This window comes from Numenius arquata, chromosome 2 (assembly GCF_964106895.1).
Source record: "Numenius arquata chromosome 2, bNumArq3.hap1.1, whole genome shotgun sequence".
NCBI classification, from domain to species: domain Eukaryota; kingdom Metazoa; phylum Chordata; class Aves; order Charadriiformes; family Scolopacidae; genus Numenius; species Numenius arquata.
The window spans coordinates 34,617,315-34,640,216 of NC_133577.1; the positions used below are offsets into that span (position 1 = coordinate 34,617,315).

At 34.7% G+C, this 22,902-nt stretch overlaps 1 protein-coding gene across 1 annotated transcript in view; it reads right to left on the reverse strand.

The window, feature by feature from the left end:
• KIF6 (kinesin family member 6) overlaps nucleotides 1–22,902 on the reverse strand; it is a 174,103-nt gene that overhangs the window by 113,460 nt on the left and 37,741 nt on the right. The window contains exons 7-10 of the mRNA XM_074161912.1: nucleotides 17,341–17,547; nucleotides 13,276–13,419; nucleotides 9,936–10,022; nucleotides 5,188–5,291 (exon numbers count right to left, since the gene is read on the reverse strand). Of these exons, the coding sequence (XP_074018013.1) occupies nucleotides 5,188–5,291; nucleotides 9,936–10,022; nucleotides 13,276–13,419; nucleotides 17,341–17,547 (542 nt within the window). The remainder of the gene's footprint in view (nucleotides 1–5,187; nucleotides 5,292–9,935; nucleotides 10,023–13,275; nucleotides 13,420–17,340; nucleotides 17,548–22,902) is intronic.

The window sequence follows — 22,902 nt, forward strand, 5'->3', positions numbered from 1 at the left end:
CCTGCCTTCAAAGCTGTGTTGACATAAGGCAAGGTAATACTCTTCTATTTCTTCCACCTTGTAACTGAAATTGAACACTGACATCAGCAAATAAGAACATTTGCTCTGCTTTGTAAATGAAACCATTTGTTCAACAGCTTAAGTATGAGTAACTGTTAAAGCTCTATATTGTACAACAGTGCAATATTGTTAATACCATGATAGCATACAGATGTCACAATGTTGAAACAGAAAAACAAAAGACAGAAAGAAGTAATGAGAAATACAGGACTTGAGTAAGATGAACAATATATGACTGTTTAAGTAAAAAATAGAAGTGTCTGTAATAACACATGTATCTGAAAGAAATAAGGTAAAGTTATTAATAAATTAAAGTGCTAAGCCAGTACTTCCGGTCCTGTTCCTAGAGAATTCCAACTGGCAAAGGCTCTGGAAGCGTGGGTGCTCTGGAACACAGGACCTTGATTTGAAATCCTGACTTTTGGGCACACATTGTAAATTGCTAGTGAGCTCATTTATAACAAAAAAAAAAAAAATATCCCAAATGATTCAAACAAAAAGGACTCTCCCTTTTACTTTTGGCATGCCTCTCACAAGGAAAAAAAAAAAAAAAAAAAAAAATGCCTTTTAATTCTATTCTAAAGCATAACACAAAAGCCTGTGAGATTACAACTCCCTTCTAGTTGGGATGTATGTTGTTATTTTTTAAAAATAGTCCAAAGTGCTCCTTTTTTTCCCCATTCCCTAAACAATAAACTAATTCTCCAGCTCAAAGACATATTTAGAGATCAGGCCTTTACAGCTGAGGAAGTTGATGGTAAGATCCCAAGCAAACAATTCAGATTTTGGAAGCATTTTATGAATTATGTTCTGAACCACTTGTGTAGTCTAGCTGAATTTTTTTATGCTGTGCTTTTCAAATAAACAAAATGATAGCGGCAGAATTCATGTGTGTTTAATATTTATAGGAATAAGATAATAAAATCAAAATTATGACATAGAAATGTAAAAGCTTTCCATTTAACACAGAATTCTGAAGTAAGAATTCCAGACAGCTGTAGCTTTATTCACAGGACTGATAAGTTGTGTTGTATTAAAATTTGGCCTCCATAAGGAAAGTCAAGAACATTTGCTTTCCATTTTGTTTTAAATTTAGTGAATGACAACGTGAGATTGTAGTGGTTATGAGGAAAGCCTATTTGACAGATGTTTTTTTCCTTCCATTAAATGAATAATAAAAAAAATTTAAAAATCCCCAAAGACACTTCTTTGATTTAAGTGAGAAAAAAATGATGAAGAATGAACTACAGCTTGAATAGCCCACTGATTTCATTTGGAATGCCCTGAAAGTAAACAAGTGGAATGAAGCACATTACTGTAAGAAATGTTTGGTATTTCTTGACTTGGTACATCAAGAAACATACAAAATATAATTTTAACATAGTATATATTTCCGGGGCAATCACTAACACTTATTTCATGCAACAGACGTAGAGAGCAAAAAAACCTATGCATTACCATAATCACTTTCTTAGAATAAAAAAAAATTATTGGTTCTACATATATACCACTGGATCTGTTCCATTTTGGCATCCATCTTCTACTGAAAAGTGCCTGAGATAAAGACTTGTGCAGTGACAACAAAATAAATGTGTACTTTGTGCATGGAGTTTGTCATTGACATGTTTTGTACCCCTGATCATCTGTGTTCAGAATCAAAGAACAAATATAAAAATTGGCACAGAAAGTTTTCAGAAGATTAATTCTGCTCTGACCCCCTTGAAATATGTATGATGAATCAGAGTAAGAAGAATTAAAACACATCAAATTTTTATGAGACTATCTTTAGTAACACTTCTCCTTACTAGTTAATGACCTTATTTGTATTAAAATGAATCACAGTAAGACTTTTGTCAAAGTTTAAGAACTTCGAAAAGAACTATGCAAACTTGGGTTATTTTATATATATATATATATATATATGCATACATATACAGTTTATTTAAGTTTAAACAGAAGATATCCTAAGCAAGCAGAAATGACTAATTACTACTTTAAATCCACAATGACACTAATTATAATTTCCTCTCTGTGCATATTAAAAAAAGCATTAGCCAAAAAAAACCAAACAAAAGATTATTCTGTCTGGAATCCCCTACTTATCTCTTCCATTCTTGGGTGGCAACTTCTAATAAAGTACAACACAGTATACTGCATTATCATCTATACTATGTTTCTTTTCCTCTTCTGTCTTTCCTAGCAATCTGACTCGCATGTCTCCTGATAAATAATACTATTTAGGTTTTATTATAGATGCAAAACTAGATGCAAACCACAACAAAGACATTTTCCAGTAATAGTAAACCATGATTTTATCAGCCCTCATCCAAGTCAATACTTCTGTTTGGACTACTTGTATATTTATTCTTCAATGTGAAAAAACTCTCCAGATAACAAGTAGTTTCAAATTCAGATGGCCAGTCTCAATAAACAGAGTTGTCATAAAGATTTGCTGTGTTATGCATTGGTAGATTCTAACTGGAGACAGAACACTTAGATGCTATCTGTTGATTTTCATAAACACTCAGGGCATTTATGGACAGGAGGCTGAGAGAGATGTAAACCAGCATGGTCACAAATATTATCGCCATGCAAAAGCAAACTCAAAATGTGTATGCGTGCAAAACCACAGAAAGATATTTTCATTGAAGTAGTGGCTTTTTATCCTATCATTTCATTATACTTTCATTTGGGTGTTTAGTCCACATAGGCTGTTTACCTGGGAAAATTCAGATTGCAAGAACATATACAAATGCAAAACTCAAAACCTGACATTTGATATTTTTCCCCACTTGAACTGTTTAAAAAACAGATTGACTCATCTTTCAACACTCCATTCAACTACAGCATATAGTATTAATAAGCCAGTCTGACTCATGTATATGATAGTTATTCTCTAGCAGTATCTTCTGCTCTTTGCTTGAAACTATGCTACCCATTAAAAAACCCTGTATATCCAATTATTTTTTTCTATTTTAAATCTATATTAAAAATAATGATCTTTGAACAAAGCCATTATATGGCATTTGTGACTTATGAGTCAATTGTTTGACATCCTTCTTGTTTATTATTGATCCTCAGGAAAAGTACTATATCTCAGCCAGCAGTACTTAAGCTTTGTTCTATATTTTAATTGCAGAGCATTTGTTTCAGGAATGAACTTTTTGAACACAGATGCTACATGAGCCTGAGTAAACATAAATAAATGATAAAATTGAAAAGCTTAAAATTTTGTGTTGTCCTAATATAGCAGAGGTCCTTGAAAGTTATTTCTCGTTCTGTGTCTTATTACAGATAGATACTCCTTAAGTCTCCTCCCTGCTTCTTTCTGGGATGCAAAAATTCCTTGCTAAGAACTCAGAATCAGTATTTTCTGACAATGTAATGCACTATATATTGTGCTATATAGATAAAAAGGAAAAAAATAAATGGCTGATACTCTTCTTAACACATTTCTGAAACAAGGCCTCCCAAATGTACACAAAATATAGTGTAACTGTATGCAGATGGTACACTACTAGTTTTCCTTTGCATATTCATATTAAAAACTTTCATCAGTTGTGAAAGTTGACGAAATTCCCATTTGTAAGACTACCATTTTCACGGTAAAAAGTCAGGTAGGAAATCTTAGGAAGTAAGGTTCATGAATGTGGCCTAAAAAACCCTAATGATTTCCAAGAACCCAGTTTCCCTATACAAACTAAACAGCAAACAAGACCACAGTGGAAAATTAATATGACTGATTTTTAAAATAATGTTAGGAAAGTAGATCTTTAAATGATTATATAGATTATTTAATTCTATCTGAATAAGGTCACTGAGAATCACTCATCTTCTGAAGGACTAGTTCTGTCAGTATAAAAAGAAACTAGCTAATAAGGACATTTAAATTTTGCATGTAAAGAAAAAGAAAGATACTTCTCTGTTCTTGCTGCTTCTTTAATTTCCTTTCTATGGCTCGATTTTGTCACATCCAGTGCTACGCTGTAATGTTCTTGGTGCATTTGACTCCCATACTTTTGGGCAGAATGATAAATAAATATTGACCCAGTAGGAACTGAGGGGTCATTTCCAGTTAGAAGATTATACTGGTAACTGCCTATGTTGAAAATGCTCAGATTAACTGTGCAGAAGAAATACATACATAATGCTATCTAAAACCTCATCCTTGATATGGATGTCATTTAGTTTCTGAATTAAAACAAAACCAAACCATCAGAACCAGGATTTAAGAATGACAGCAATCTACAGGAGAAACTCAAAGTTCAAGGTAGGAGCTTATCCTCACGTCTCCAGAAACTCCTGGATGTCAGGGGGAGTTGTTAGCACTGGCAGTTTTCCTCTGGACCAGTTCCAAGAGAAATTAAAGTAAGACTAAAAATTCTCACAGCTTCAACTTAGTTGCCATTACTAACGAAACAAAATCCCTAGGCAGTTACTACTTCCTTTATGCAGGTGAGGCAGAGAGATTAAATAGGTCCATCCTACAGAATCAAGTAATTTTTCAAAACTGGGAGTTGAATTTAGTTATTGTGAACATAGAGACCTAAGTAAATATTTTGACATTATACACAGAAAGTTCTTATACGCTGTACTGATGTGGTACAAAAAGCTGTGAGATGTTACAACACTTATGTAAATTAATTGTGCATTTTCAATAGCATAGTCAGTAAAAAAATTGAATATTTGGATTTTAAGACGTATTAATTGTGCATCAGAAATGCAAGATTTCTCTTCGCCTATGTCAAACTAACACTGCAGCAGGATACGTCTCAGCACAAAGAATATTCCTTGAATTCTACTCAGATTGTCTATATAGTTTTGAGAGAGACCTTTTCTTATTCTGCGCTATTATACAACACTTTTTGCCTGGCATCTGACAGGCATTCCCATCCTTCGTGTTTACTTTACTTCACTTCCTCAAAGCTGAGGCTGCAAAAACACAGCCAGCAGCCTCATACAGCTTTTCATGGAAAACTGCCATTCTAACCTGGCACCTAGCTTCACATGATTATTCACCCCAAGAAGTTTAAAACTCTGAGATGAATTTAAATATTTATGCCAACAAAGAAACTGATGAAAAGTTTCACCACAAAAGAAGAAAATGAAAACAATGTAAGCTGTTACTGAAGTAGCTCTTCTTGTGAAAGCTCTGACGTTCTTTGCTTGCCAGTCACCAGCGCCAGCTCATCCTTCAACTCCTGGATCTCCTTTTGCAGCTGGACAATCATCTACAAACAGCAAGGCATAAACCAAGCATCACCTACAAATGAATAGCTAGTTTATGATTTTTGCATCAGAAGGCTGAGTTTAGGGAAATATTATACTTTGGTCTTTGCTTTCTTAAAAACAGTCCAAATGCCTTAAATAAACCAAGCACTTTTTTCCTTTCCCATTTATAAAAACAAGAAAAGTCTTCCAAACTCAGTAAATTCCATGTGTTAGAAGACATGACTGTACAGAAAGAGTTCAAAAGATTGTTTGTAAAAGAGAAAAATAATTTGCCATAGGAATAAAAAGAGCTTTCTGACTCATTAGTTTTGCCTGTTAGTTATGAAAACACATTTAAAATAGAACTGATGTCTTTGTTAGAGAAAGGACAACCACACAACAAAAGTGACTTTTTTTACCTTCCCTTTATAAAAAGAAATAAAAAAACCTTTTAGTATTTTTGATCTTAACTTTTCCTTTCATATAATATTCCACTCATCAGAGTGATAGCATACTATAATGTAGGATGTACCAGCTGCTAACAATAAAAACATAGTACAAATAGTACAAATCAACATAATGAAATTGAACTGTGTTACTGAATAGCAATGATTGAGAAAGTGACTTGGAGAACTGTACTAGATTTTAAATTCATAGGCATTGGAGCCTATGCTTTTGGAAAAAAGTGTCTGTATAAAACCATATTTTACAAATCATTAGTCTCCCAAGCCCAAATTCTACAAAGCAGGGACAATATGCAAATCCTCAAGTCTAAAACATGAATGAGCAAGTTCCTGCATACTTTATGATTGATCATTTTAATGATGTATCACCTTACAATTTCTCAAATATATCAGGAATCCAGTAATGTGGATTTAGATGGATATAAGTACACTGATTCCATGTGCAAAATAAGTTTCCAAGAGAAGAACGTTTTCAAGGAAAAATGAATCATTCTTGATTGCATGCACTTTATAGAAATAAGATTGTTGAAACTGATGACATATTTTCACTGAATGTTAAATTTTCTTCAAACATTTGTATTTCTTTTAATGCTTAAATTTAAGCATGACTTTCTAAACTTCGAATGTGTATTTTTACTTTAAAAATCAAGATATTCTAAATGTACATATGATTATTTCTATTAATTCTAAACTTACTGGTAACACATTTGTTACTATAAAGTATGAAAGGCTAAGATACAATATTTTATTTAAGAATCTATTAAGGTGGTGAACCGTTAATTACAGATATTGCAAGACTGCTTCAAAAATATTGCAGGCCAAACATTTTAATTTGATTTTAAGCTCCCTCACTGGTGTCTCACTCTGATGTAGTCTGTGCCAATTACTGAGTCAATAAAATAACATTTGGGGCTGGAGTATAAAGAGGCAGAAAGCTGAACTGATAGTACCAATCTGACAACAACAGAAATACTATTTTTAGCATATGGATAAGAGACTGATTTTCAAGTATTAGGAAAAACAAAAATCTATAGAAGCATAATATTTTCATTTCTATTTTTAAATGAATGCAAGAGGAGTTTAGGTTTAATTTAGGCTCAACAGTTTGGTTTTCAGTTTAAACCAAATCCTTTGGTAACGAGTAAGAGAAGTTCAAAGCTGAGTGGCTTAGAAAGTATAATAGGTACAAGTTCATCTTGTTAGTAAGACACATGTCAGAAAGTCTCCATTATGAAGAATAAAGTTTACGCAACAGTCAGACTAAATCAGATCTACCAAGGGGTGTTATCCACTCCATTTATAAAGCATGCATTCAACTTACGGATGATAAATACTGCAAATAAATGGCATTCGATTTTATGAAAAAAAATCGTTAAGTCCAGCACTTTACTGAATAATCAGGTTGCACCCTTGGAATATACTTCAGGTAGCTACAATGGGCAACAAATTCTACAATGAGCACAGAGGCATATAAAGTCTAGGTACCTGTGTTCCCCTGCCTTTTCCACAAGAGGGGATGGTTTTCTAACTCTCATGAGTCCACTTTTGCTTTACTTGCTAAACGATCCTGCAGAGTGAGACATACCAAACTCGTGGAGTATGGCTCCACAGGATGTAGTAAATGTTCAGGAGCCTGCATGTGTTCCACCTCAATCAGAGGCTTCTGTGGCCATGAAAAAAATGTTTTGCATGATTTTCTACTACAAAGCCTACACAGGAAAGAAAAAAAAAAAAAAAAAGAGAGGGGATAGACAGAAATGAAGAAGTTGTTCAGTTCCTAATGTTTTTTATTTGTTTAGTTTTTGGCTGCTCTTTTTTGTGTGTGTGTGTGATGCTGTTACTGTTAGAAATTTTGTTTGGAAAGAAAAATAAATAGAATAATAATAAAAAAAGAACACCAGCAGAAACCCTGACAAGAATCTCCTATTCCCTTTGAAATTCCAGGACAAGAGAAAATAAAAGCACAATCATTAACAGTAACTAAAACATGTTAATTGCTGTCAAGTAACAATAAGTGAAATAATCAACCATCTAATCCCTTGATTTTTAAAGAACAAATTTTTCTTATGCTATATATAATCTAGCATTCTGCATGATTGGTCTAGCATTCAAGGGAAAAGTATTTCCTAGCCAGATCAGAAGATCATATGAGAGCAAAATACATAAAACTTGTAATTATAAATTAGTCACAAGAAATTTAGAAATACAGTAATAATTTTTCCCATTCAAAAGAATGTTGATGCAGTTAGTATATCATAAAAACATACAGGACCACTGAAAATAGGATCTTTCATTCAGGTTTTATATACTTCGGAGGCGAAAAGCTACGAAGTTCAAACTTAAAATTATGCTGTTAAAAACCGTGTTTTAAATATTGTCTGTTTATATATAAACAGAATAATATAATAGCTTAACCTGAACTTATTTTCCATCTGATGTCTCTGTCACAGAGACAGAGGGTATGCTGAAATGCTCCCATAGTTCTTTCTTCATTATATCTACATATGCAGCTTTGGCATAATCAGTGTAACCTCAGTCAAACATTTGCCATATCAGAAAATGTCCTTGACACACAGCATGCAACCCAGCTGATCCACTAGCTATCAATATGTGTGATACTATGTTGAATTAATCAATCCTTAATAGGTGTACTTAACATTTACAAAGGAAATAAATTTTCCAGGTAATGCAGAAAGTTACATTAAATAAACTAAGAAAGGCCTCAATATAGAAGAACTTAAGATTACAGACCACATCTTCAAACAAATCTGGTATTAACAAGCTAGAGGCATATAAAATCTTTCAAAGGAAGGAATAAACAAATACTAAAAAGAAAAAATAAAGTACCTTTTTTGTTGTACACAAAGAAAACAAGTTTCTTTTTTTAATGTGGCAATGCTTTGTACTTTACCAATGTGGATTATTACCCTTTATCCTTCTCTGTACTTCCTAAATCCCTGATCCATTCTGCTGAGCTTCTCTGCTGCTCTTTGGAATGTGAATATCAACCTAACGCTTTCGTGTGGAAATCCTAATTTCCACATCGCATTTACTTGTCCTCCTTTTTTCCTAATGGTAATTTTACAGAGTTCTGTCTTCCTAGCTAACATATTCATTGGGCCAATCTCAAGGAAGGACTGTATCTGTATGTTTCTTAGTTTTTAATAAGTGAACTGTTTCAGTGCAGCAGTGTGCCTTCATCAAGTGACCGAAATCAGATTTTTTTAAGAGTTCCAGGGACATCCATTTATCTGTATTAGAAACTAACACCCTAAAAGAAGCAACACAGAGATGACAATGAAAAGGACCATTACTCCTGAGATGCCTTAAGAGCTGAGAAAGCCTTTAGAGGTTTTATAAGGGTCCATTTAATTATAATTATGTCTGAAAGAAAAAAATAAAAATAGTAGTTATTTTATAGAAAAAAAAGGAACTTGCATCTAAAAACAATTTAATGGGATGATTGTGGCCAGGAAGGCCAACGGAATCCTGGGCTGCATAGGGAAGAGTGAGGCTAGTAGGTCGAGGGAAGTCATTCTCCCCCTCTACTCTGCACTGGTGAGGCCATAACTGGAATACTGCATCCAGTTCTGGGCTCCCCAATTCAAGAGGGATAGGGATAGGGAACTACTGGAGAGAGTCCAGCGAAGGGCAATGAGGATGATCCAAGGGTTGGAGTATCTCCCTTATGAAGAAGGGCTGAAAGAGCTGGGACTCTTTAGCCTGGAGAAGAGAAGGCTGAGGGGAGACCTTATCAATGCTTATAAGTATCTGAAGGGTGGGTTGAAGGAGGAGGGAGCCAGACTCTTTTCAGTGGTTGCCAGTGAGAGGACAAGGGGCAACGGGCACAAGCTGGAACATAGGAGGTTCCACTCAAATATGAGAAGAAACTTCTTCACGGTGAGGGTGACAGAGCACTGGAACAGGCTGCCCAGGGAGGTTGTGGAGTCCCCTTCTTTGGAGATTTTCAAGACCCGCCTGGATGCAGTCCTGAGTAACATGTTCTGACATGCTCTGGGCAATCCTGCTTCAGCAGGGGAGTTGGACTAGATGATCTCTATGGTCCCTTCCAACTCTAAAAAAATTCAGTGAAAATTCAGTGAAATTCAGTATAAAATCCTCAAAATGCATTTGACTGCTAGTGATTATTGAAACTTAAAACAAGCAAACTCCTTCCCTCTGCCCCCAGACTATTCTCACCAATCTGGGGTCAATTTCTTCATTAAGAACTGCTTCATTCTTAATAAGAGCAACTCGCTGTGCAAATCTGCAGGTTGATATAGATTCCTGGAAGAAAAAAAAAAAAAAAAGAAAAAGAAAAAGAAAAAATTCAGTTAGCCTTGCACCAGGTAAGTAGAACAGACTGCTAATGAAGTCTTCGAACTATGTTCGTGTTTTTTGTGTATTTTACAGAACTAATCTATCATTTCATATTCCAAAACAACACTATACAAGGGAAATTAGGTTAGCATATTAATGACAGTGACATATAAAACTGTCAAATCATAGTACATATTTTATTGACCCAGTCAATCCGCCAATCAACTGTGTTTCAAATGAGTCCCTAGCTGGCACTAAAGCATAAGAAGGCCACTGTTCAGAAGGTAAAAACTTTTGAATCATGAGAAAGAGAAAATGAACTAAAACTTTTGGTGAAACTAGAACTAGAGAAGTATATGTAAAAGAAGGTGGGAAAAGAGATGAAGTCCTGAACAAATGAGAAACAAAACTGGGAGACTTGGAAAAGGAGGCAATACAGGAGAACTACGATAGCAGATAAAAGACTGGCAGAGAGATGAGCTAAGATGGGGTGTGGGAGGACAGAAAGCCAGGGAAGAAAAAAAAAAAAAAAAAATATACAGGACTGCAAGACTGAGTTTGTGAAGGAAACTGTGACAATCAGTGTGTAGTCTCATCCAGGACACAGAATGAAATTGGGGATCCCTAAGTATTGTTCCCTCTTCTGAGACCAGCCAATACTAACATGCCAGACTCTGCTAGAGAGCTTATCTACCTAGTGAATAAAAAGCAAGCAATTGTTCTCAGTTGGCTCAAAGAATAAAACATCACGCAGTAGTCTTAGAAGTTCCAATGATGTGTGATAAACTCTATGATAAAGTTTTCTGAGATGTGCCAGTCTGAGTTTAAAATGTAAGAATTTACATATAACTCCTATCTTAAGAGAACTTTACTAGTTTTACAGACCCATATTTCAGAATTGAAGTAACTCTGCAGTTTTCAGTCCTTCAACATATGAAAATACCAACTTAAACATATGATCATATACTTCTATTTTCACAGGATTTCTGTCTCTTTCAGTCCTTGGAGGGGTGTTATCTGAATTAGGGTTACATGATGAAAGACACTAGTGCTTATTGGAGAAGACATAATATATACACGCAGAATCAAAGGAGAGTTTTAAAAGGAGGCAAAAGGAGGCCTTACAATTAAGGCAGCTGCACATAGTCCTAGCTGTACCCTATTTTTGCCTCTGCTGTTCTGTGCTACTATGATCAGGTAATGTGATTTTAATTAAGTTCTATATGTCTACAATTATACATACAGTACACATATTTACACTTCCAATAGACCTCTTGTCCCGGTTCAGTGTGAAGCATGTGTTAAATTAATGAGCAGCTAAATCAATTCAGTCTTCAATGTTCAATATGTAAGCTAATCAGAATGGTAATCAAAGCTGACAGCTACTAATTTCCTAATCACTTTTTTCTACCATGCTTATAGTTACAGTACCTGAGGGCTTCACAAAAATCAATCAATTAACCCTCTAGGGTTCTGCTGCAAGTAGGTGAAACGACCACACTTAACAAAAGGAAAACTGAAGTCAAAAGTAGCAAAAAAATTTTTTTTCTGATTATATCATTCCATGATCTTCTGCTCAAAACAGCTTCCATCCATCTTCAGTTACAGCTATAATAATTAACATACCTACAATTCAGACTCAACATCTTCTTCCAAGCACTCTGCAAAACTAACATAAAAAATGTGATGCAGGTGGTGTGAGAAGTTGCATACAAACTCTTTGGTAGAAGTAGGAATATCATCTAGTTTTCTAGGATAATATTTTATTTGTCCTCTACATGAGAGTTCCCTTTCCTACTTTGAATTCTCTGCTTCATTGCAATAGACAAAGCTAGGTCCTTAAGAAAGTTCCTTTTATGATACAACTTCAGTTCATACTGGGGGGTAATTCTGCCTTGTGCATCCTTTGTGAATGAAATGTATATCCAGTGGAAAAGCCCAAACAAATAAGCAAACCAAACGTAACTATGCATAGTGACTCACAGAACTCCAAATTAAAATTGTACAGCTATCCTAATTTTGACATTTTCTCATGTTTAGTAAATGAGTTAACATCTATCCTAATATTACTCGCACATATCAGTTTTTTGGGAGCAGGGTAGGGTTTTTTTTTGGTTTATTTTTGGGAGGATGGCAGCAGGAAGTCTGTTGTGTAGACAGTACATGTTAAAGCAAGAGCATGAAAACTTTCAGTAGCCCACTCTGGATAATTACTTGGGCTAATATTCCCGTAACAGAAATCTAGATCGCAATATGAGATAGATAACACCTGATGAATTAATATATGAAAGGATGACTAAGCCAGTCTAAAAAAAACGCATTAACAAACTTATGCTGTTGCATTTATAATCAGATATCTGCTTGCATAATTACAAGTCTGAACAATCTGCTCTTTATTAACAGTAAAGTCCATTTTCGACAGATAAAAAAAAAAAAAGTCTTCAACTACATGAAGTATGGTTTCAGCATAATGCTTTCCACTGCATTTCAGAAAACAGTTTTAGGCTTAGTAGTTTTTTTCTTGCTTATTCACATTATAACCTTTTGATGTTATGGAAAAATCAGGAAATAAATAGATTATAAATGTCTTTAAGTGGAGTTCTATGTATTCACATTGCAACATATTTTGGTAAACAAAGAGAAGAAAACATCAATACATAGAATTCCAGTGCAGAAAATTGGTGAATGGAGACAAAAGTATTTGAAACATTTCCAAAAATCCCAAATTACCCCACCCTGTCCCCCACAATGAACTCTCCAGTTGTCTACCATACTTAGTGAAATCCCAACTTCACAGAAGTCTACAGAAGTTCTTCCAAGGCTTTCAGTGTAATCCATAATCTATTTATAGATCTTACCAGTATGTCCTTTGGAAGATTCCTTGGAAATGCCTTTTCATAACTCAAAAGATTTATTCATCAGGAAAACAGTAAATATTTTAATAAAATATTAGTTCATTATTAGGTACAAGTCATTTCCCAACTGCTCCTTGACTTGAGATTACTAAGAGAAAAGCACATTTCCTAAAGGATTAGTCTACATCTCACTGCAATTTCCACAGATAGTCTTTGTTCTCCTGGAAAGAAAGTTAATTTCTTTTTTTGTAGCGATGACAATGAAACCATACACACTTGAACTGCAAACTGTAATAAAAGTCAAAAGAGCAGAATCTTTTAAGAAGTGAAAACATTTTTGTTGAAAATAGATGGAAATAACATACATCTATGTTTCTTTTGTCTATAGAGAGCGTTGCTATCATGGTAGTCATGCAGTTTCCTCCCAGGCTGTCTCTTAGCACTGAGGTCATCATAGAGTTTCGGTAAGGAATGTGGGACCGGTTTTTCTCTGCAAGGGCAATTATCACCTAAAACAACAGTAAAAATGGAAAAGGCTTTCAAATTTACATGTCTATCAATGATTGACACAGAAAGAGAATGAAAACAATCTGCTCAGGAGCCTAAACTTCTGCTACAACTAAACTATACTTCTGCACAGTTAGTTGCAAACCCACTGATTTTATTGAAACAATTTCAACTTAAATTTCAGTGTGTTTATATATCTTTGTAGGAGCTGGACCTGAAAGACCGAATAAATTTAATTTTATCATACACTAGCTTTACAACCTGTCAGCAACATGGAAACAGAACACAATAAACTAAAAACCCCAGACTTTCCTAAGACATATTAACTCACTGAAAATCTTCCTCAAGTTTTTTCTAGCATCATAATAAATTAAAGTATGGATAGTATTCAAGTAAAAGCTTCCTTAACATTTGCTAAAGCATGTTTTAAAAATTACACATTCTTAAAGCACATGGTTCTTAGAGGGGCCAATGCATTTCTTTCCGAGAAAATGTCTTGAAAAGTACATACACAAATAAAAGGGTGCATGATTACAATGTACTGCTGGAAAGAAATAATTCAGTTTAGAATATATATGCCTTGGCCAAAAAGGAAATGGTACACCTACTATTCTCAGTATCCTTTCTCAGCTGTTTATGCTACAGGAACTAATTATTATTAAATAAAAAGCTAGAGCACCCCATGATCTATTGTGATATAAAAGATTTGAACTGATATCTGGCCAACCACTGTACTGAAAAACTTTAGCTATATGAGTTGTGCAAGCTATCCCATATGATTAGGACTGTTTTTTCCTTTAATATATGTTACACACCAACATATATTATGTTTATGCTGCACTTCAGAAAAATGACATTTCAGAAAATTTAGTAGCAACATTTTTGTTGGCATTACTTTCTCTTAATGTTCTTCAGAAAGTTAAAATTTCTCATTACTATAAATCTTACACTGGCAGCCTTGAGAGGCACGAACGTGTAATACAAAAATTACTGTCTTGTAAAGGAATCTGGAAACCCGTTCCTGGATCAAGGTTTTAAAATCTCATATATTACAACTTGTTAGATGGACATATGTTATAGAATCATAGAATCATCTAGGTTGGAAGAGACCTTTAAGATCATCGAGTCCAACCATTAACCTAACACTGCCAAAACCACCACTAAACCACGTCCCTCAACACCATGTCTACACGTCTTTTAAATAGCTCCAGAGATGGTGGTACCTCTGTTGGTTTAAAATATTGCATGGAAACCTCACAATAGTGTAGAGTATATATTAATAAGCACATTCTCAGTCTCTGCCACACAGAGACTACAATCTGAATAGAAAAGATGGGAAAAAAGCCAGAGGGAAGATATGTTATTTCCATTAAAAATGGGAACTGTGTTACAGAGAAGTTCATTTTTAATAAAGTTCATGCAGAAAGTCTGTAACCCAGGTAGAATTTGAACCCTCCCACATTGGCACTGAAAAGCTGTGTGACCAGCTCCCATGACGCAGAAGCCACTGTACTGTCATGTGACAGAGTCACATAACACAGAAGATGATGGCTTTAAGTCCCTTTGGTAAAATCATCCACTAACCAATAAAATCTTTTGGCATTCCTTTCAGCCTGGAGCACGTGTTCAATGATGGTTAACAGGCTTATTCATCAAAGCAGTAGGAACATTATTGTCTATTATTTTGGGGAAATACATGTAGTTCTAATTCCACTATAGTGTCAAATCACACGGCTGTATCACTATTCATTTGTAACATTAATTTGTTACAGACAGAACCCAACATGCTTATCGCCAACTGTAACTTTTAACTGTGTTAAAAGATACATGACTAAATATTAGTATTTTATGCTTCTACAGCACTTCAAATCTGAATCTCTCGAGACTCACTACAAAGATTATTAAATTCAACCTCACATACGCTCAAGCAATGTTGTGTTACAAATACATAAAAATCATATAGAAGGCTCTGGAGCACAATTTGTAGGATTCTGAAGGGGTCCATTTTAGAATCACTTACCCGTATCACTTCCCATGAGTACAACTGAAATACAGCCATTTTACTTCAAGGTAAAATTTAAACAAATGGGAGGGGGGGGGGGGGGGTATGAAAAAAAAATAAATCAGTGTAATAGTAAATGACTGACCGCCAATGACTGCTGTGCCTTAAGCTTCTTTTGACAGATGAAATATCTCTCACTGTAGATTAAATGCAATCTAAGACATTCGTTCTTGTTAACAGAAAAACACACACACAAAAAAGAAAAATATTCTTTCCAGTAAGTAGAACAGTTGTATTTCCAAATCTTAAATATACAGAATTTTAAAAAATTTTCTGTTTTAATGGATTTCCTCAACTGTAACTTTTACTAAATAACACATACTGGAGTATAAATTAAAAGGGTCAAACCTGAATTTCAGAGTTAAGCGTTTTTCTTCTCCCTCCCACCCCCCATTTCTCCCACTAAATGACAGCCTCACAGACCTGCCACTTTCTTATATAAAAGCAACATGAACAGTGTTTATTGTACTGTGAAAACAATATTATGTATTCAAACTTAGAAAGAACTTCATCTCTCTTACAGGTGAGAGGTCTTGAAATCTTCACTGATTGCAACTTAATAGCACAACATCCCCAAACCAGATGTCATTGATTGCCAAGTGTTTCTTACCCTTGCTTGGAGTTTTACAGCATTAGAATACAAAGCACCACAACAGATCAGGGAGACATAAAGTGTAGTAAGCATTTATAAATAAGCATAAATGTCTTTCAGCGATACCACAAATACTAAGCTGAAGAGAGACACCTGAAAGGAAGGAATGCTATGGAATACAGACAATGCCTATAAACCTGGTGGAAAGAAGAGATATTAGAAAAGAAGGTATTAGTGGGTTTGAACAACCTTCACCATCACACTCAACACATACATAGAAATTACGAAGATCCTAAGATGTAACATCTTGTTTTTCTAGTCTTGAAGGGAAAATTATTATATCAGATCAGTGGAGGAAAAATAATTAAAAAAAAATCACTAATAATAACAATAATAACAACAACAACAATAATAATAAATTAAAAATAAAGAAAAAAAAATCCTGTTAACCAAACCTTTCTACTGGAATGCTTCATCTTCAAAGCTTTTACTTTTTTTACCACCACTATCTTAACTCATTCTTTTTTCTTTTTTTTAAAAAGAATTCGTTTGATTAGCCAGGATGAATCTACTTTCTTAATATTTACCTTTTCCACAGAGGAAAAATAAAAAGCAACAGTGCAAGAAGGATAGGGATTTTAGTATACCTTAAATCAACAAGTTAAACCTTTCTCAGTAACAACAGCTTAAACAAAGATTTGTGGAGATTTATTGTTATTATTGCAGTTGCAAATATGAGTCCTATTGGTATAAAACCAATTACGGTAGTTATTCCATGAATACATTAAAAAAGGTAACGCCTGTCTCAAAGAGATCAAAGATTCACATTGTTAGAGGAATATAACAACAAATGAGAGAAAAGCCTAATAGTTTATGATATTATAATGCTTGAACCAAATGAAAATCAATCACTTCATTTCAACAATTCTTGAGTGATACATCCTGACCCCAGCTGTGGAAGGGGGTGCTAATCACAAAGAAATACAGCAGAAATACGGCTCCAATCTTGTAAATATCTTTAGTGATCCAAATAAAACAAGAAAAGTATTTTTGAAACACTATATACCTACTATAACCTTACTGTTTAATTGTTAAGCTTTTCCTAAATTAAAATATTTTATTTCAAATCAAGAGCTACCAACTCAAACATTTTAAAAAACTGCAATAAACACACAGTCCAAAGACTGAGTATTGGAATCAAGATTTGCAAAACATTGCTAAAGAGGAATGTAGTAAAGGGAGAAATGTTTCACGCTATTCCAATTTTACCTGTTCCAAATAATGTAACGATAAGTTGATATATTTGGCTTCTGTCAGTAAGTGACCTCCAACTCCAGTCTTTGCAACACGCTCTGATCCAGCAAGGTCTACTAAGTGTAACTTGGAGCGTCGGATAGTTGCAGATCCAGGTTCCTTGCTGGAGATGTGAATAGTGAAAATGCAGTGAGATCGGGTTGAGGCTTGATTCATTGGTGTCTACAATGACAAGAAAGACAGACTCCTCAGTGTTCATTTAATAAATAAATTTAGCTTTTTATAGCTCAAAAATCTGGAAATCAAAATCACCTATCCAATTTTTCAGCTATTACACCTGTAACAAGTACACAAGAAGAACCCAAAAGATTTTACCTGGCACTCACATTCTGGCCAAATACTTGGATAACTTTAATCTGGACAGGTACTGCAATCAAGTAAGCAACTATCCTTATTCGAATATACTCCGACAGCGAGTGTATCAGCAAAGCAGCTGACCTTACTGTGCTGAAGAATGCTGCTAGAAAAGGGCACCTTGACCAGAAAGAAACTTACTATTTCCCGATCTTCAAGAGTTTACCAATTTCCCCGTTGGTAAGCTCATTTTTAATATTTTTTTTTTTTTTTTATTTGCTAGATAGCTACCAGTGTAACTAAGACTAGAGCTTCCTACAAGGCTTTAGACTGTCACAGTTTCATTACTTTTACGAAAAAATTTAACTTGGTAAATCAGTATCAAAATTTTACATGTCATGACAGTTTTCATAAAAGATTTGGCTTTAAATATATTTATTAGAAATAGCTACTGCCACACTTCCTTACCTAGAAAGATGGAAATTCTTGGTCAATTTTTAGAGATGCTCAGCTTTAGTATAACTTTACTGGTGTTGCAGAACGGAAAATGTTAAATATCTTTCTGATATTTAATTATAGGTTTCAAATGACCATATACCATCACACATGCAGTTTTCTTTTCTTATATAACATAAAAAAATCTTTAAGCATCTAAAGCCTATTTTGTTTAGTTATAGCAAGAGGTTGTTAGAAACTTTAAAAGAATTCCTTATTATCCTCATGTTATTAAGCTTTAGAATATACATGGAGATTAAAGGTTTATCATACAAATAGTATTTTTATTTATAAACTATTACAAGTACATTATTAGGGCACAAATACTCGACTTGCAGAAAAATAAGATAGTGAAATAAATTAGTAAATATTGAGTTGGCAACTAAATCTATACTTATTTATAGCTGTTTAAAAAGAAGATTAAGAAAAATCCTGTGAAGTTATATACATTAATCTCTTGTCTATTCTTTATTCCTCTGTTTTTCTAGAGTCATTATTTATCTAGGCATACCCTATGATTCAGACTAGATATACCAAGATATTGCCTTTTTTTTTTTCTTCCTCATAGTCTGTTTGGGTATGAAACTTTCTATGTTAAAATAGCCTTCCTGTTGCAGGTGTTGAAGGTGGTGTTTCATTAATCCAGGAAGGATGGCTCTCAACAGAAAGACTGCATGCTGAATACTCCTTTACCAGGAATACTATGAACAGTTATACCTCTTGGTTGAATTGCATCCCCTTCAATTTCCCAGTATTTTTTTCCAGCCTTAATAATGCCAGCACAACTGAACTGTATTTTGGAACTGACCCAGCTCAAAGGAAAAAAAATAAAGGAAAAGTCTGCAAACCATAGATATTTAACCCGGATCACTTTCCTGACTCAGTCACAGTGCAGCTGTAGAAAGCAGTTCTGCCAGAATAATTGAAAGTGGCAGCATGCAGCGTGTGAACAAGTAGGTGCTGTGCAGGAATAATGTATGCCTGTAGCTGTTGGTGAAAATTCTGTAATGAAATTACAGCCTTAGCACTATTTTATTTGGGGCTGCTTTACCTAATAAAGCCAAGCTCAAAAGGGGAGGGAGAAGAGTTTTGATCATTAGTTTATACAGATGAGAAGTTTTGGAATAATGTAGGCAAGCCACTGGTTCTGCTTAACTGCCAGGTCTCTAAGGATCATTTCACAATCCTGGGAAATGAGCAGCAGAGCATCAAGGCGCAGTCACATGACACACTGTCTTCAGAGGAGAAGCGGAACAAACGAAGGGGCAGTGAATTGTAGCACTGGAATGGAAGTGAACAGGCTCAGGGAAAGATATAGGCCTGTCAAGCTTTGAAAGGCAAGAAAATACTCCCAAACATATTTAAAATGCAGTTATACTAAGAAAAAGTTATATGCTGTTAAAATGTACTTTATTCAGCATTTCTGATTCCACGGATAATCAGAGCCAGCTTCACTTATTTTACTAGGAGAGCTATGATTTTACTACTTGCTTTCTGTGAAGCAGGACTGAATATTTTATTTTTCCAGCTCAAAATCCACAACAGAATTAATATTTACGGACACTCTCCTCGGTAGATTGATGTCTGAGGACATTTTGCACTACAGTCATGGCACCAGTCACACTATCCTGCAGACAAGGCTAAGCTAGATCAAATCTCAATACAGGTCTGTGAAAGCACAAAGAAAAGGTTGCTATGCAAGAAGCAGAAAATCAGCACACTTCAGAATAAGCATTCTTAAGCAAACTTAAGTTTCACTACACAGCAAAACCTGATGCATTTCAAAATGTGCTTTTAGTCACACCTGTTTAACCGCAACAGAGGCAAAAAAAAAAAAAAATTAAAGCATAAAAGAAAATAATTTCTGGACTCTGAGTTCCAAAGTGCTCAGGACAGCATTTGGCCTATTAGGTCTTTATTGTCTATAGCAATACAGTACCCACAACTCGGTTTTCCATGTTCCAAGCAGTTTCTGCTAGTCTGGTCATTGGAAATTCCACTGCTTTTCTCTCCACAACTTCTTTTTGTCATGTAAAATGAGCGAAGCTGATTTGAAAGTCACCAGCTAGAATCCTAAACTGCTATTTTTATGAAGTCCCTCTTCAGAGCAGAGCCATGCTTTAATCAGTACACCAACACTCCTTTTCACAATGGGATTCAATCTCCATTTTGCTGCACTCATAGATAGAAAGCTCTGTTAAAACTATTGCAGGAAGCACAAAGCAATAAAAATTTAAACTGTTAAATGGGATGTGACCATGAAATATTAATTGCAGTCATAATCCCCCATGCTTTGCTACTTTTACCACACAAGTAGACACAAAGCACATAGCAAAAGAAATGACAACTTGTCAGCATCTTCAGTCCAAAAATAAGTCTTTTTTTGTGGGGGTGGGTTTTTTGGTTGGGCTTTTTGTTGCTTTGGGTTTTTTTTCTATTTTACATATGCAACTTCTAAATATCACCATTCAGCTGTTCAGAAAGTTTGAAAACTGAAAACAAACAAATTTTTCTGGGCAGTGTGTCAGAGCCTACTAAAAGTTCCTTTAGTGGCTTTCAGAGTTCATTTTGGCTTTGGTAGTATTCAAACCATATGTATATGAAATCATCCTCACGCTGATTTGATGTGATGAAGGAAAAAAGAAAGAGGGGAGTGGCCTGGCTCTCAGCAGATGGTTGCTATTGTGAAGGTTATATATAGAACAACTGATGAGCTGCAGTTACTTACAAAGAAATAATTTTTTCCAGGAATTCTGTGACATCATAAACCACATGCACAGACTTTAGATGCTTTGTGATATCACACGAGCGCTACAAAGGAATTAATGCCAGCTTATCTGTTGCTGCCCATTTGTGGCATGGTAAAAGAGGAATTCAATAACATATCTTTTAAGATTATGTTTTGGTAAAGCATTAGGTTTTTGTTTGATGTTGGAAAATATATCCAGGAGATATATCAAGCCATACAAACCAGTTTCCTTTTTCTACAGGACCAGGATATACCTCTGTTTGCTGAAGGTAAATAAACTGTATAGAAGCTTCATGACTTAAACCACTACATCTACTGATACAACAGCTGCAAGGTGGTTTCTACTTAAATGAGAACCTACAGCACAGCCATATTGCAAGAAGCATCCGATCTGGATGTTTCTGTCAAGGAATGCAAGCTCATGAAAGGTCCAAAATCTTGCTGGAACCTAAGTTATCCATCTTAATCTAATTGTTATCTATCCTACTCAACAAAACACTGCAGGAGTTCTTCCCTGTACAAAAATTTATGTATTTCACAAATCCTTTATTTGTTGCAGCTGTTATTATAAAGGTTGTTTTCACTAAGAAGAATAGCCAGAAACAGGATGCTACTGGTCTAAATAGAGTTCTTAATTATTAAGGACCTAAGATGGAGAAAGTTTCTTAAACAGGAGAAAAACATGTGAAAGGCTGTTTGGAAGTCACCGTTAAACCAACAGAAGCTGCTACTATCTGGAAGAAGAATGTGTTGATTATGGCTGCCAAATACGCTCCAACAGAGAAAATACAGATAAAAGTTCAAGACAGCTAGTACAAAAAGATTTCACTGGTGATAAATGCAGTTGTTCAGCCCATATTGTAAACCATCTCTACTTGGCAGTTTATACAGCTCCAGTAGAATATTTTCTTCTTTGAATCAAAATATTTAGACATCAGAACATGATTTTCCTGTATGAATGAATTAGTGACTAGCCAAAGCATAAATGAAGAAATGCTGATTCTGAATGCTCCCATTTTTTTGAGAGCATGTCTCAGTGAAAAGGTACGAAATTTTGTTTTAAGGAGAGTTTCTTTTTCCTCAAGTTTTTTTCATTTTTGAACTTTTTGAAGAAGTGCAAGAGAAAAGGGAAAAGAGAAAAGAACTGATAGCATCCAAGGTGGATATCAGATTGATTTTCTCCGTTCTCAAGCTACAGCAAGATGGATACCTGTGGGAAGAAGTTCCAACAACTTTATTCATTTCCAAACTTAGAGTATACAAAAAGAGCTACTGTGTCCAAGAACGATAACAACAATGATAATTTAATACTGTTTCACTGGTTGAAATTAACGCTTAGAATATTCTGGTGTTTTCACAGTGTTTCTTTATAGCACAGAACATCATGAGCCTCTAGAAGGCTCAATGAGCAGAGATTCTTTGTTGAAAAACAGTGGATGTATTTGTCTAGTGAATATAAACTCCACCAGTTCCAACAGAACCATGCTATATGGAAGGGTATGTAAATTGAAGAATAGGAGGTTCCTGCCTTTGCATCTGGTAGATGAGTGAGACCTTAATATATCTTTAGTTTCCTTTTTGATGAATATGGTACAAGTGAAGGGGCTCTTCAGGTGTACTTAGGTACACTTGACACAGTTGAAATTGCAAATTTATTGCTATGAAAATATAAGGATCAGAATAAGATGATCTTAAAGGTCCCTTCCAACCTAGACAATTCTATGATTCTATAAATGCCATTTGACACTTCCCTGACTTCTAAAAGCAATATTTTACCTTTCCATATTTACTGCAAGTACAGTTTCACAGTTAGACCATGGTAATAGAGGCAACTTTTGAAGTAATTAATAATTCCTGGGGAGGATATTATTAAACTTTACGTTACACAGTGCCTTTTATCCCTATAAATCCCAAAGCACTTTAAGGACTATTCAAAGCAGTATGTATGATCAGTGATTGTTTTACCACACACAGAAATG